This window comes from Perognathus longimembris, chromosome 15, assembly GCF_023159225.1.
Source record: "Perognathus longimembris pacificus isolate PPM17 chromosome 15, ASM2315922v1, whole genome shotgun sequence".
In the NCBI taxonomy this organism is placed as follows: Eukaryota; Metazoa; Chordata; class Mammalia; order Rodentia; family Heteromyidae; genus Perognathus; species Perognathus longimembris.
The window spans coordinates 39,230,155-39,243,551 of record NC_063175.1 but is presented as its reverse complement, the minus strand read 5'-3'; the positions used below and the strand labels follow the sequence as shown (position 1 = coordinate 39,243,551).

Here is a 13,397-nt window from a genome sequence, read left to right as displayed (position 1 = left end):
AGTTATTTCTTCTCTGAAAAGGCCTACTTGATTTTGTCACCATCCCATTGCCCTTTCTGCAGAAGTTATTTTGAATGTTATTTTTAGAAACTAGTTTTTTAGGTAATAGGGTTTTTCTAACAGAACATTATTATTATTTTTTGTTTTGTGCTTTGGAATTTTTTTTAGAATTACTCCATGTCTGTATATCTTGTACGGCAGCTCACATCAGCCATGTTACTACAGAGATTAAAAATGAAAGGTATTAGGAATCCTGACCATTCCAGAGCACTCAGTAAGTAATGTTTGTAATAATGAACATATGAAATGCTTTATGAGAGAGGAGAGACCAAGTTCTCATGTACATATTAATATTTGTGGTATTTATTGCATTTCTATTCTATTAACTTAGCTTCTATGCCGAGTAATTTGTACATATTGTCTCAGACACATCATTGTGTACGTAGTAGTTTAAAGTGTCAAAAGGAAATAGACTATATTTTTTTGTTTCTGAATTTAGTAGTTATTGGAAACAACTACTAACCTAATAAAAATAATAATGAGCATTTGTTAGCAAAGAATTAAAAGCTCAGGATACTGCTATCATGTTCTCCTAATTATTATTTTGTGCTTAAATTTGAAAAGCAACTTTGGTTTTGTAATGCTTCTTGATGAGCAATCTTGCTTTAAGAGATAAATACTAAAATTCAATTAAATTTGTGATCTGTAGTTTGCAGATTCCTAATTTCAAATATGAGGAATATTGTCAAATATGAGGAATAGTGTTCAGTACATAAATATTCAACATTTTGTATTTCTAGACTATTTGGAAGAAAAGTTGGATATATTAAAATAGGATGCCTTTCTATAATTCTGCTCATACATCACCATTAATACTTAAAGTTGTTGCTATTTTGTTTCTCTTTTTAAAGTTAAAGAAAAACTTACTGCAGATCCTGATAGTGAAATTGCTACTACTAGTCTTCGGGTATCCTTGATGTGCCCTGTAAGTAAAGTGACAAAACATTCTGGTCAATTTTACGTTTTACAAGTTACTGATTTTCAATAAAAGTAAGGCTAGGACTAATGATACATTTTACTAGAATTCTGGACTTACTTTTTTTGTTTTTTTTCTATTTTGGAATCTTCATGAGTAATCATTATAATTTATTGTATTTGTCAGGCAATGGTAAAAGGTTAATCTAAAAGGCTATTGTATCAAGTGTCAATACATATATGTGAGTTGAAAATAATCTGTCATAATAATTACATAAGTAATCCACAGCTATTAAACATACATTGTTGACTTCTTTGATAAGAATGTATATGGTACTGGAAAATACCAGTTATATTGCTAGGGCCTGAATGTTAATTTGTAGTTTTGCCTTGATAAGTTAGGGTGTATAAAGTATCATTTTAAATTACACAGTCAGCAACTCTAAGATCCTCTGTGTACTTGACACTTAGCTAATTGTGGGAGAAAGTACTGAGGACTTAACTATGAACGTTATGAGAAAAGTTATAGAATCAGGAAAATGTGATGACTAAATATACTAAAGGGTTCTCAAGCTTTCAATAATAGCAGAAATATGTGTTAGAGTGGTTGGAATTCCTTTCATATAAGAATACAGAGCTGTCAGATGCTAGTGGCTCATGTGTGAAATTCTAGCTATTCAGTAGGCTATGAGCTCTCTGAGGATTGTGGTTCAAAGCTAGCCCAGGTAGGAAAGCCCATGAGGCCCTCCACTTTACTACCATAAAAAGCCAGATGTTCCTCAAGTGGCAGAGCACTACAAACCTCAGGAACAGTGCCCAGCTCCTGAGTTCAAGCCCTAGGATCTGCACCTAAATAAATAATAAAAAGTTTTTAAAAAGAATAAAGAGTAATAGCAAGCATTTTATTTAAAAATGAAAAATTTAAGAAAACTCTCTTAATTACCCGAAGAAATGGTATAAGTCAGTATCTTTCCGTCTTACTCTGTGGTACCAGGGGTCAAATACGGAACTTCATGAATACTAAGTTTGCCCCTACCTTCTTTATCCTGTTTTGTTGTTATTATTGTTTTGTGTGCTGGTCCTGGGGATTGGACTCAGGATCTAGGTGCTGTCACCGAATTTCTTTTGCTCAAGGCTAGTGCTTTACCACTTGAGCTATAGTTAAACTTCTGGGTTTTTTTGAGTAGTTTATTGGAGATAAGAGTCTCATGAATTTTCCTGTCTGGGTATCCTCAGTCTCAGCTTCCTAAGTAGTTAGAATTACAAGCATGAGCTATTGGCACCCATCTTGTTTGTAATGTTTTAAGTTCATTGCACTTCAGTGTTTGTAATTTTGTGTATGTATGTGGGGAGGGAGTACTAGGATTTGAACTTGTGGCTTCCCCTGTCTAGGGAAGCGCTCTACCTTTTGAAAACCATGGCCCCAGCTTATTTTAAGTTGGTGAAATATTTTCTTTCTTTGGCTTATAAGTGACAATATGTTTGTTCCCTCAGTCTTTTCCTCAGAATTTATCCTAGTTGATTTCATTCAGCGTACTTTGAAGGAAAGAGTAATTGGTACTGTTTGGACTGTTATAGTGTTAAAATAAGCTTATTAGGGGCTGGGGATATAGCCTAGTGGCAAGAGTGCCTGCCTTGGATACACGAGGTCCTAGGTTCGATTCCCCAGCACCACATATACAGAAAACGGCCAGAAGCGGCACTGTGGCTCAAGTGGCAGAGTGCTAGCCTTGAGCGGGAAGAAGCCAGGGACAGTGCTCAGGCCCTGAGTTCAAGGCCCAGGACTGGCAAAAAAAACCTTATTAATTACAAAAACAAGTGCATGTATTTTAATCATATTTAATGGAAAGGTTCTTGAGAAAGAGACAATCCTCACACCAGATAGGGATAGCATAACAGACTCTTAGCTGTAAAGATAATGTGAGATCTGGTATAATAATGAGAAATGAAGAAGGAAAAAGAAAATGTATATCCCAGGACTTGGAAAGATAAAAAGTGAACCCTGGGTTTATGTGTCAAAAACCTGAGAAAACTATGGCCTATGGAAGTAAAAAAAAAAAGTTTGTTGTGTTTCATGAAAGTCTGACAAATGATTTGGGATAGACATGAGTCTGAATAGTGGGAACCAGTTCTAAAATCTCTGCTCTTAGGGGACGAAGAAAGCAACTGTACAGTCGTTTTTGAAGAGAGTTCTGAGTGTGCATAATTATATCTGTCCTATAGAGAGCACCTGTGTTGTTTATATAACAGTGTAATGGACAAATGGAAACTGAGTAAGGATTATGAATTGACAGTTCTTAGAAACACAGGTCACTCTTAAAAGCACAAAGAGGCTCAACTACCAGTAGTAATAAGAGAAAAGTAGTTCATAACTGTTTCTCACCTGACACCTGACAAGGTGAGTGAAATTAAGCACATTGGTACACATGTATATATGAATACCAGTAGAGTCCTTTGTGCAAAGTAGTTGTCAATGTGGCAAAGATCAGATGTTTTTTCCTTTTCATTGAAAAACTTTATATGTAGGTATTAATTACGGCATTAATTGTAGTGATGAAATATTAGAAACAATGTACATTTCTATTACCAGTGTACCGATAAGCTGTGATGCTCTTGGAAAAAGGTAGCTTTTACATACTATTTATGAATAATAGCCACCCAATTATGTTACAGAAGTATAGGGTTCTGTGTAGAGGACACTACACTACCATTTGTGGAAAAATACTTTGTTAAATATACATTTGATTTATGCTTAGAATATATATGAAAGAATATCCTTCTTAGCAACGAAATTGAGGATCAGGTAATAAATAGTCTTGTTTTCATTATGTCTGATCTACTTCTGCCTTACACTTTACATATTTCAAAAAACTGAAATGATACTTGAAAAATCATGGGATAGTCAAAATGAATTTTTAAAAATGTTGGAATTAGTCTTGGTTTTCTTTTGTGTTCTGATCATCCCTCTGGTGTTGTCAGAAGATTAGGAGCATTTCTGGATCCTGTGAGGCTTTCTTTGTTTAAATCAGCTTCTGTATTGTGTTCTCTATCCTGTAGTTAGGAAAAATGAGGCTGACAATCCCATGCCGCGCAGTGACTTGTACACATCTGCAGTGTTTTGATGCTGCCCTTTACCTACAAATGAATGAGAAGAAGCCCACCTGGATTTGTCCTGTGTGTGACAAAAAAGCTGCCTATGAAAGTCTGATACTAGATGGGTAAGCACACACTCTACTCCTTTTCTACTACTGAAAATCTAACCCAGGACCCTATAAATGCTATACCCTAGCCTGGTTAGTATTAACTCTTAACAGTTACTAGCTCTCTGTTCATTAGATCCTAATGTAAATTTTACTCTAGCAATAAAGTCCAGATGTTTTTCTTTTTTATTCTTTTTTTTTGGCCAGTCCTGGGCCTTGGACTCAGGGCCTGAGCACTGTCCCTGGCTTCTTCCCGCTCAAGGCTAGCACTCCGCCACTTGAGCCACAGCGCCGCTTCTGGCCGTTTTCTGTATATGTGGTGCTGGGGAATTGAACCTAGGGCCTCGTGTATCCGAGGCAGGCACTCTTGCCACTAGGCCATATCCCCAGCCCCTCTTTTTTATTCTTAATTATCTGTGCTATTTTTAAAAACAATGGTTAGTGGCTCTTTTGTCCTTATGAGTTCTGTGTTACTTAAGTGTAATGTTTGAACCATGTTTGGGGTTTTCCAGATTTTGCAGTAGACTCAGTTGTATACATTCCTAGTCTGAAAATTCTAAACCTAATACTTGTTGGTGTTTAAAATAGTGTTTCAGGGGCTGGGAACATGGCCTAGTGGCAAGAGTGTTTGCTTCGTATACATGAAGCCCTGGGTTCGATTCCCCAGCACCACATATATAGAAAACGGCCAGACATGGCACTGTGGCTCAGTGGCAGAGTGCTAGCCTTGAGCAAAAAGAAGCCAGGGGCAGTGCTCAGGCCCTGAGTCCAAGAGCTCCAGGACTGGCCAAAAAGAAAAACAAATAGAGTTTCAGATTTTCATGTTACTATGCTCATCCTATAATAATGATTCGTGTTGGAACCAGTGGGCATATAGTTTACTTTTCTTTTTCTTTTTCTTTTTCTTTTTTTTTTTTTTGCCAGTCCTGGGGCTTGGACTCAGGGCCTGAGCACTGTCCCTGGCTTCTTTTTGCTCAAAGCTAGCACTCTACCACTTGAGCCACAGCGCCACTTCTGGCCATTTTCTGTATATGTGGTGCTGGGGAGTTGAATCTTGGGCTTCATGTATACGAGGCAAGCACTCTTGCCACTAGGCCATATTCCCAGCCCCTTGTTAGTAACATTTTGGAAAGTATAATTTTGTGTATGTCTGTGGGGTTCTCCTTAAGATAAATCAATAGAAATGCCAGTTCAAGGAAAAAGTGTGTCATTTAGATTTCACTGTTGTTATGATGCCTCCTGGGTGTTGTTTTACCGTACTTGTAAATCATTTCACTTTACTGACAGCATGTATATTACCCATTTCTCAGTCTTTTCACTGGATTTACCTGTCAATTCTTCTTCACTGTGTTGATTTTCTAATTGGAAAAATAGCACATTGGTTTGATCTATTCCTCCTTCCTCCTCTTTTAGGATAGGGTAATAGTCTCAGACACAAGACTAGCTTGGATGGAACTCACTATGTGGTTTAGGCTGACTTCAAACTCTTGGTCAAGTGTTGGGATCAGAGGCATATGCCACCACATCCACCTCATACTTTTTATATTTTCTGAATTGTGAGGTTTCATTGGGTTTGGTTTTGAGGCAGTCACAAATGGAAATCATACTGACCTGGTACTCATGATGCCTCTAGCCTCCATTGCTTGTATTAATGATGTGTGCCACAATGCCAGGCTTAGGTAGTTCTTTACTTCATATATTGATCATTATAATATCTTTTGTGGATTACCTTTTAATATTCCTACTTTTCATAAGTGGTTATTATGTATTGGGGTTATTAATTTCTCCGTTGGGGTGTAGTCAATATTTTCCCAATTTGTTTGACTTTTAAAAATTTTTTTTATTTATTTATTTTTGCCAGTCCTGAGGCTTGAACTCAGGGCCTGAGCAATGTCCCTGGCTTCTTTTTGCTCAAGGCTAATACTCTACCACTTGAGCCACAGCGCCACTTCTGGCTTTTTCTACATATGTGGTACTGAGGAATCGAACCCAGGGCTTCATGTATACGAGGCGAGCAATCTTGCCACTAGGCCTTATCCCCAGCCTGTTTGACTTTTAATTGTATTTATTGTGACTTTTTCTTTTCAGAATATTTATGTTTTGATTTTATTATCTTTGTCTCTTCTTTCTGCCTTTTCTGTCTAGGTTTCTAGAGTCTTTATATAAACATTCACTTATTTTTCATGTTATGGCTTTTTTCAGTTATGCAGCTAGGTCTGTCATATATTCCTTCAAGAATATGTTTCACATGTTATTAATGTCTATTCTGTATAAGGTACTGGTCCTAAAATTGTGGGATACACTAAAAAGAAAATTAGTATATTAAGTTATTAAGTGTTATGAAGGCAAAGAACAGCAAGCACGGGCTGGGGTTATGGCCTAGTGGCAAGAGTGCTTGCCTCTTATACATGAGGCCCTGGGTTCATTTCCCCAGCACCACATATATAGAAACAGCCAGAAGTGGCACTGTGGCTCAAGTGGCAGAGTGCTAACCTTGAGCAAAAAAGAAGCCAGGGACAGTGCTCAGGCCCTGAGTCCAAACCCCAGGACTGGCCAAAAATAAATAAATAAAGAGAATATACACTTAAAGAACAGCAAGCACTATGTAAGAACACTTGGCAATAGGGAAGAAATGTTAGAATATGGGCTACAATCCCCTTAGTTCCCCTTCTTCACAACCCTTATTATTATTATTATTATTATTTTTGGCCAGTCCTTTGCCTTGGACTCAGGGCCTGAGCACTGTCCCTGGCTTCTTCCCGCTCAAGGCTAGCACTCTGCCACTTGAGCCACAGTGCCCCTTCTGGGCGTTTTCCATATATGTGGTGCTGGGGAATCGAACCGAGAGCTTCATGTGTAGGAGGCAAGCGCTCTTGCCACTAGGCCATATTCCCAGCCCTCACAACCCTTATTGTTTAGAGTGAATACTGTTTAATGAATAAGCTCTTCTTTGAGCTAGTGTCTGTTCAGAGGTCTTTTGCTTTTCTATACAAATAGGCAGAATTAGATTTTGATTTGTATTGCCTTCACTGTAGATCAAATTGTGGTTACATAAGACAGTGTTGAGTCTTCGGTTTCTCAGTAGTTTTAATATATCTTGTCTTTGTTTTGCAACATTTGTTCCTATGTATTTTTTATCATGATGTAGTAGTTTTTCAAGAAATTTTTAGTTGTTGCTTATATGTAGAAATGCAGTTGGTTTCTGTATGTTGTTCTTACATCTTGAAACTTTCCTAAACTCAGCGGTTCTATCAAAGCTTTATTGTGGACAACTAGGATTTTCTATAAAGACAATTATGTTGTTTTTGAATACAGTTTTATTTCCTTCAAATCTATGAAAGATTCCTTTGTCTTTCTTCAGCTAATTGCCTGTTAATATGTTGATTAACTTTGGAACATTAAACTAGCCTTGCATTTTAGGGATAAACTCCAGTTAGTATCGTGATTTGTTTTTGCTAAGTTCATGATTAAGTATTTTTTTAATGCTTTTGGCATTATCAGTATAATTTGGCACCATACAGAGTTTTTTTAATGACAAATCCAGTGTCTTTAGCAGATATAAAACTCTACAAAAATTGTTTTTCTTGAGTGAACTTAAGTAACTATCTGGTAGTTTGTCAGTTTTACTATTTTGTTCAGTGAACTAGCTTTTCAATTTCATTGATTTTTTTTTCTATTCATTTTCTACCTTATTTTTTATTCTCTTCTTCTGGTCCCTCTTTAAGTTTGCTAAACTTAAAGTTATTTTGTGTTTTTCTACTGGTTTAAAGTTACTGGTTTAAAACCTTTCTAGTTCAAGAAGACAAATTGTACCAATTTTCCACTACTATTCTATGTATGGTCCACATATTTTATTGTATTTTCAGTTTAGTTTTGTTCATATTACTAGGTTTTCTTTTCTTTTCTTTCCTCTTGTTTCCAAATATTGAGATTTCCCAGATATTCGGAAACTGGCTTAAAATTTAGTTTCATTTTGGTCCTAGAAAATAATTTGTATTATTTTAAATTGGAACCTCTCTGTATACTTTCCCCCTTCCCTCAGTCCTCTGTTCTTCATTTCTGATTATTAAAGCTTATAAATACATTGTGTAATAATAACCTTTGTCTACTCTTGTTTTATGTGCCATGCTGGAATTCTTATCTGCCAGTCCTAGCTAAGAGGCTTCAGGTGCCTATTTCTGTCTTAGTCACTGACATTGTAGTTGATACTCAGTAAGTCACTTCACTCTTGTGCCTTTTGTATGCCTAAAACCTCTCTGGGGATTAGCTGAGTTACAGAGCACTTACTAGCAAGTACAAAGTCCTAAGTCCTCATACACACAAATTCTAGGATCTTAGGAGGAAGAGAATATAAATTGCTTCTTATAAAGTATACATGTTGAAATATAAAAAAGTTCAGCATTGCTTTTTTCCAATGTATTATACTACCTATACTATGGTTTATCTTTTAATAAATCCATTGGTGACATGTGTGTATTTCTTAATTGGTTTCAGGCTTTTTATGGAAATTCTCAGTGACTGTTCAGATGTGGATGAGATCAAATTCCAAGAAGATGGTTCTTGGTGTCCAATGAGACCGAAGAAAGAAGCTATGAAAGTATCCAGCCCACCATGTGCAAAAATAGAAAGTATGTGCAGAATAACAGTAGAGAATGTAATCATTGAGATTAGTGCAACACTATCAGTGAACTGCTTTTGGAGTTGGATTTGCTTACTTTATATTTTGATTACTTGCCACATAATTTCCCCCTAAATTCTTTTTATTCTTTCCTTTAGAAATGTACTGTGGTATACAACAGCACATCTTATCCTTCTCATGATGTCTGTTTCATGTGTAAAATAAATGAGTCACCTAAAATAATCTGAACATGCTATGTTATAGAATGAAAAGTTAGAAAATACATTTACATTGGCATTCAGAATTGATTTGAGACTATCTGGCCAGAATGCTCAAATGGAGTTGTGGTTAGAAAGGTTTGGTTGCATCATCCATTAATGAGTGTGAAGGCAGGGAGTCACAGATTAGTTATCAAGAGGGTGATGGAGTTGTTTCTATTACTTTTGGGAAGGATATTTGCCATTGTCTTGGTTGTGTAGCATGTACACTCAGCATTTGGTCACTTATTTGATTATTTGAAATTGAAAATCCCTTTTTATCTAAGTGTGTGTGTGTGTGTGTGTGTGTGTGTGTGTGTGTGTGTGTGTGTGTGTGTGTGTGTATGTTGATACTGAAGCTTGACCTCAGGGCCTGGGCTTTGTCCCTTAGCTTTTCACTTAAGCTGGTACTCTACCATTTGAGTCACAGCTCAACTGGCTTTTTTGCTGGTTAATTGGATAAATGAGTCTCAAGGAGTTTCTCAGCTAGGCTAGCTTCCAACACAGTTCCTCAGATCTCAGTCTCTTGAAGAGCTAGGATTATAGGAATGAACCACCACCACCCAGCCACATATGATTTTTGTCTTGGCTCTATAAAGTTATAAAAAGCAATAATAGATTTTTCAGAGGAAAAGGAAAAAATAAGGATGTTTACTTATTCTGTGACTGGAACGTAAGGGTGCAGTAGCCAGGGTTTTGAAAAATGAGAAATAACTTGATTAGCTGCTGTTGCTTTTCCAGTATAAACTAATTTTTTTATTTTCTACTACGGAGAATTATTATACTCTATGAAAATATGAGTTAACATATGGTATATAATTGTCCTTATGGGAAAAAAGAACCTCGGTAATGAATCGCTAATTCATAAATAAAGCTATAAATATCTGAGATGGGAATTTTTTCCCCACTTTATCAAGGTGCTTTTTGTTTTTTTGCTAATACTAGTGCTTGACCTCCTAGCCTCTGCTCTAGCCCCCCTTTTTCTCATTGGACATTTTTCTCTCTTGGCTAGTACCTTTACCACTTGACCTGTACTGTCACTTCCATCTTTTTGCTTTTTAAGTGGACAATAGTCTCTCAGATTTATCTGCCTGAGTTGGCTAGCTTTAAGCAGTTCTCACATCTCAGCCTCCTAAGTAGCTAGGATTTATGGGTGTGGATCACCAGTGTTTGGCATCAAGGTAAATTTTTGTGAAGTTCTGACCTTAGAATGATGTTTCTTTTTTGTACATTCTTTAATTTGAGCAGAATTGCTACCATGGAATTAGTGAATTCTAATCTAACTCTGGGAAATATCTCTGAGAATACGTAGCATGTGAAACTATCTACTCCTTTCTCACAGTTTTGTCATTGTTCTATATGGAGACCAGTTCCATGATCCCAGAGTTTTGTATATACAATTATTGCTGATCTGGGAGAAAGTGTAAGCAGCAGCAAATTTGCCCATGTCCAGCAACAGTATTGTTGAGAATGAGAACATTTTCTGAAGGAAGCTTTTGGTCTCTGTTAAGGAGTAACAACAGTCTTGCTGTCTCTGTGGGTAAATATTTAGTGGACTTTTGAGTTAAGGAGTTGGTCTTGGGTCTATGTTACAGAGCATGTGGCATTTCTAGATGTGTATCATTATGGCAGTGCTGCACTGTTGATGTTGAAACAGCCATGGCTAGAGTTTACTGTTGTTACACCATGTTTCTGTTTTCTTCCTGTTTTTCTCTCTCCAGGTTCAAGTGTCCTCAGTAAACCATGTTCAGTGACTGTAGCCAATGAAGCAAGCAAGAAGAAAGTGGACGTTATTGATTTAACAATAGAAAGCTCTTCTGATGAAGAGGAAGAACCTCCTGTTAAAAGGAAATGCATCTTTATGTCAGAAACACAAAGCAGCCCAACCAAAGGGTTTGTTAATTTCAAATTCATTATTGTTCATTACATTTTCAAACCAGTTTGGGATTTTCTTGAGATGAATGTCTTTGAGAAGTTGCATCACTATAGAAGGCAGTTTTTAGTTTCATTGAAATATCTTCAAGTAAGCACATTGTTTATAGGAAAGTAAATTTTGATGAAAATACTCAACCTATCTGGGACATGAGAGTTTGAGGAACTAGATATTCTTGAACCTATGTGTAAGGAAATTTGGTTTCTCGGCAAATGTTGAGGATTCTGGAGAACTTGAATGTGAAGTCAGGAGTCTTATAAAAGCAGATTCTATTTCTGACATTTGCATACTTAGGTATTCTTGGTTGAAAACTTTAACTTGCTTGGGACTATTTCTAGCCTGTAAAATGAGGTTAAATAACATTTATCTCAAGATTATTGTTAGGTTTCCATGAGATCATGAAAAACCTTATCCTTCATGCTAGGTACATAGTAGTTTCTCAGTAAAAATCTCCTATCTTCCCTTTATACCCTTTCCTGGACAAAATATGGGTAAGTAGATACAGTCTTTTGGTCTTCTACTCTCTGATTCATCTGGGAGAAGCCATTTGAATCTTAAGGAAAACACTTCTCAGAGTTTAATATCAGTGCTTTTTCACAGTGCAATCTTAGAACACACATAACAGGGTTCTCTCGATGACAGATGAGCACATTCTTTCAAACTTGAGTGTTTGCTTGTCCTAATCTCTGATCTCTTGGTCCACTTTTTGTCATCTTTTTAGGTACAGTAACATTTACTTACCTTAAGCTTGTATATATCATAGAAATGTACACATCATCATAAATCAGTTATAGAGTATTTCCAACATGCAGAAAAGTTAAATTGAAAGCATTTAGAATCATTTCTCTATTTAGTCCTGAGCTTTTTGATGGTACTACTTCTTGATAATTAGGTTTTATTTAGATAGTATATATTTTATATAATACTGACAGCACTGTGTGTTTAATTGTATCTCTAGTTAGGATGAGCAGCGACATTTCAAAGACACAAACTGTCTTAGAAGCTTATCTTTATTTCTAGATATTATATCTTAAGTACTGGCCATCTTTCCCTGATTTCTTATTGCTTTCTATTACCAACAGACTAGCTTGCTTGAAATACCCAGTTTTGCTCAGATCTTTCCCATGTAAGATTTAAAATACTACAGTTCAAGTAGAACCGAAGACCCTACTCAATCATATTTTAGGAGTCCTCTATTTTAGTTTCAATTTATAGATAAATTATCGAATATCAACATATATCACTGATCACAGATATACAGTGTATTTCTACTTATGGATAAAAGTATTATGTCTTAATCCACCACTAATGACAACTTGCTCATATATCATAGTTGATGTTGAGAGCCAAGATACATTAGTGTTAAAGTGAAGACTGTTAGGTGGAATAGAGTGTGGAGTACTGTGTAGTGAGTGGCTGTCATATAATTGCATTGGGAGTAAATGTACATCCAAAAATGCCCAGAGAGGTTCAGCTCTTTTTCCAGTGAACTAACAGCCAGATTGTTGTAATTTCCCATGCTGTTTAAAACAGGGTTCTCATGTATCAGCCGTCTTCTGTAAGGGTGCCCAGTGTGACTTCAGTTGATCCTGCTGCTATTCCACCTTCACTGACAGACTACTCAGTACCATTCCACCACACACCAATATCAAGCATGTCATCAGATTTACCAGGTATGTGGAGAATGTTTGCTTTCTTTTTCTTTCCCTTTTTGGAAATAGAATTACTAAAGAAATTTGATGGCTTCATGTAAAAGTATTAGTGTTTTAGTACATCATATTCAGTTACTTTAATTACCTAGAAATCTATAGATTTCTGATGACAAGAAATATAGAATAAGGCTGGGAATATGGCCTAGTGGTAGAGTGCTTGCCTTGCATGCACGAAGCCCTGGGGTCGATTCCTCAGTACCAAATACACAGAAAAAGCCGGAAGTGGAGCTGTGGCTCAAGAGGTAGAGTGCTAGCCTTGAACAAAAAGAAGCCAGGGACAGTGTTCAGGCCCTGAATCCAAGCCCCAGGACTGGCAAAAAACAAAACACAAGAGATATAGAATAGTAGGAAAATTTTATTGAAAAGAATTTTCATTCTAGAGAATTTATACCCAAACCTTTTCTTGGTTTATTACATAGAGGTTTCACAGGTTAGGGAGAAGGTTTTCTTATATTATTCTTGGTAGCACCATCATAACTTCATATGCTAACATAGTTTGGGTCTGATTTTGTCACCCATAAGGATAGAATCTACCAAATGTTTCAAAGCTTAGCATTTGGGAATATATTTCATATGAATTAGATTTTAGAAGTATTAGAATTACATGTTTTATATGTAATTTGGGAATTAATATTTTTATTTATTTTTATGTTTTTATTTTTGTAAAATAGCTAACACTAAAAAGTATTTGTTCTGTGTATG

At 36.2% G+C, this 13,397-nt stretch overlaps 1 protein-coding gene across 9 annotated transcripts in view; it reads left to right on the top strand.

Moving 5' to 3' along the window:
- The window catches only part of Pias2 (protein inhibitor of activated STAT 2), a 78,632-nt gene that overhangs the window by 44,081 nt on the left and 21,154 nt on the right, over positions 1 to 13,397 (top strand). For all 9 annotated transcript variants that reach the window (XR_007213448.1, XM_048363690.1, XM_048363686.1 and 6 more), the window contains 6 exons: positions 169 to 274; positions 912 to 985; positions 4,033 to 4,193; positions 8,670 to 8,803; positions 10,772 to 10,943; positions 12,517 to 12,656. Coding sequence is in view for 8 of the 9 variants with exons in the window: in XM_048363690.1 (XP_048219647.1) it covers positions 169 to 274; positions 912 to 985; positions 4,033 to 4,193; positions 8,670 to 8,803; positions 10,772 to 10,943; positions 12,517 to 12,656 (787 nt within the window). In the remaining variant the exon portion in view is untranslated. The remainder of the gene's footprint in view (positions 1 to 168; positions 275 to 911; positions 986 to 4,032; positions 4,194 to 8,669; positions 8,804 to 10,771; positions 10,944 to 12,516; positions 12,657 to 13,397) is intronic.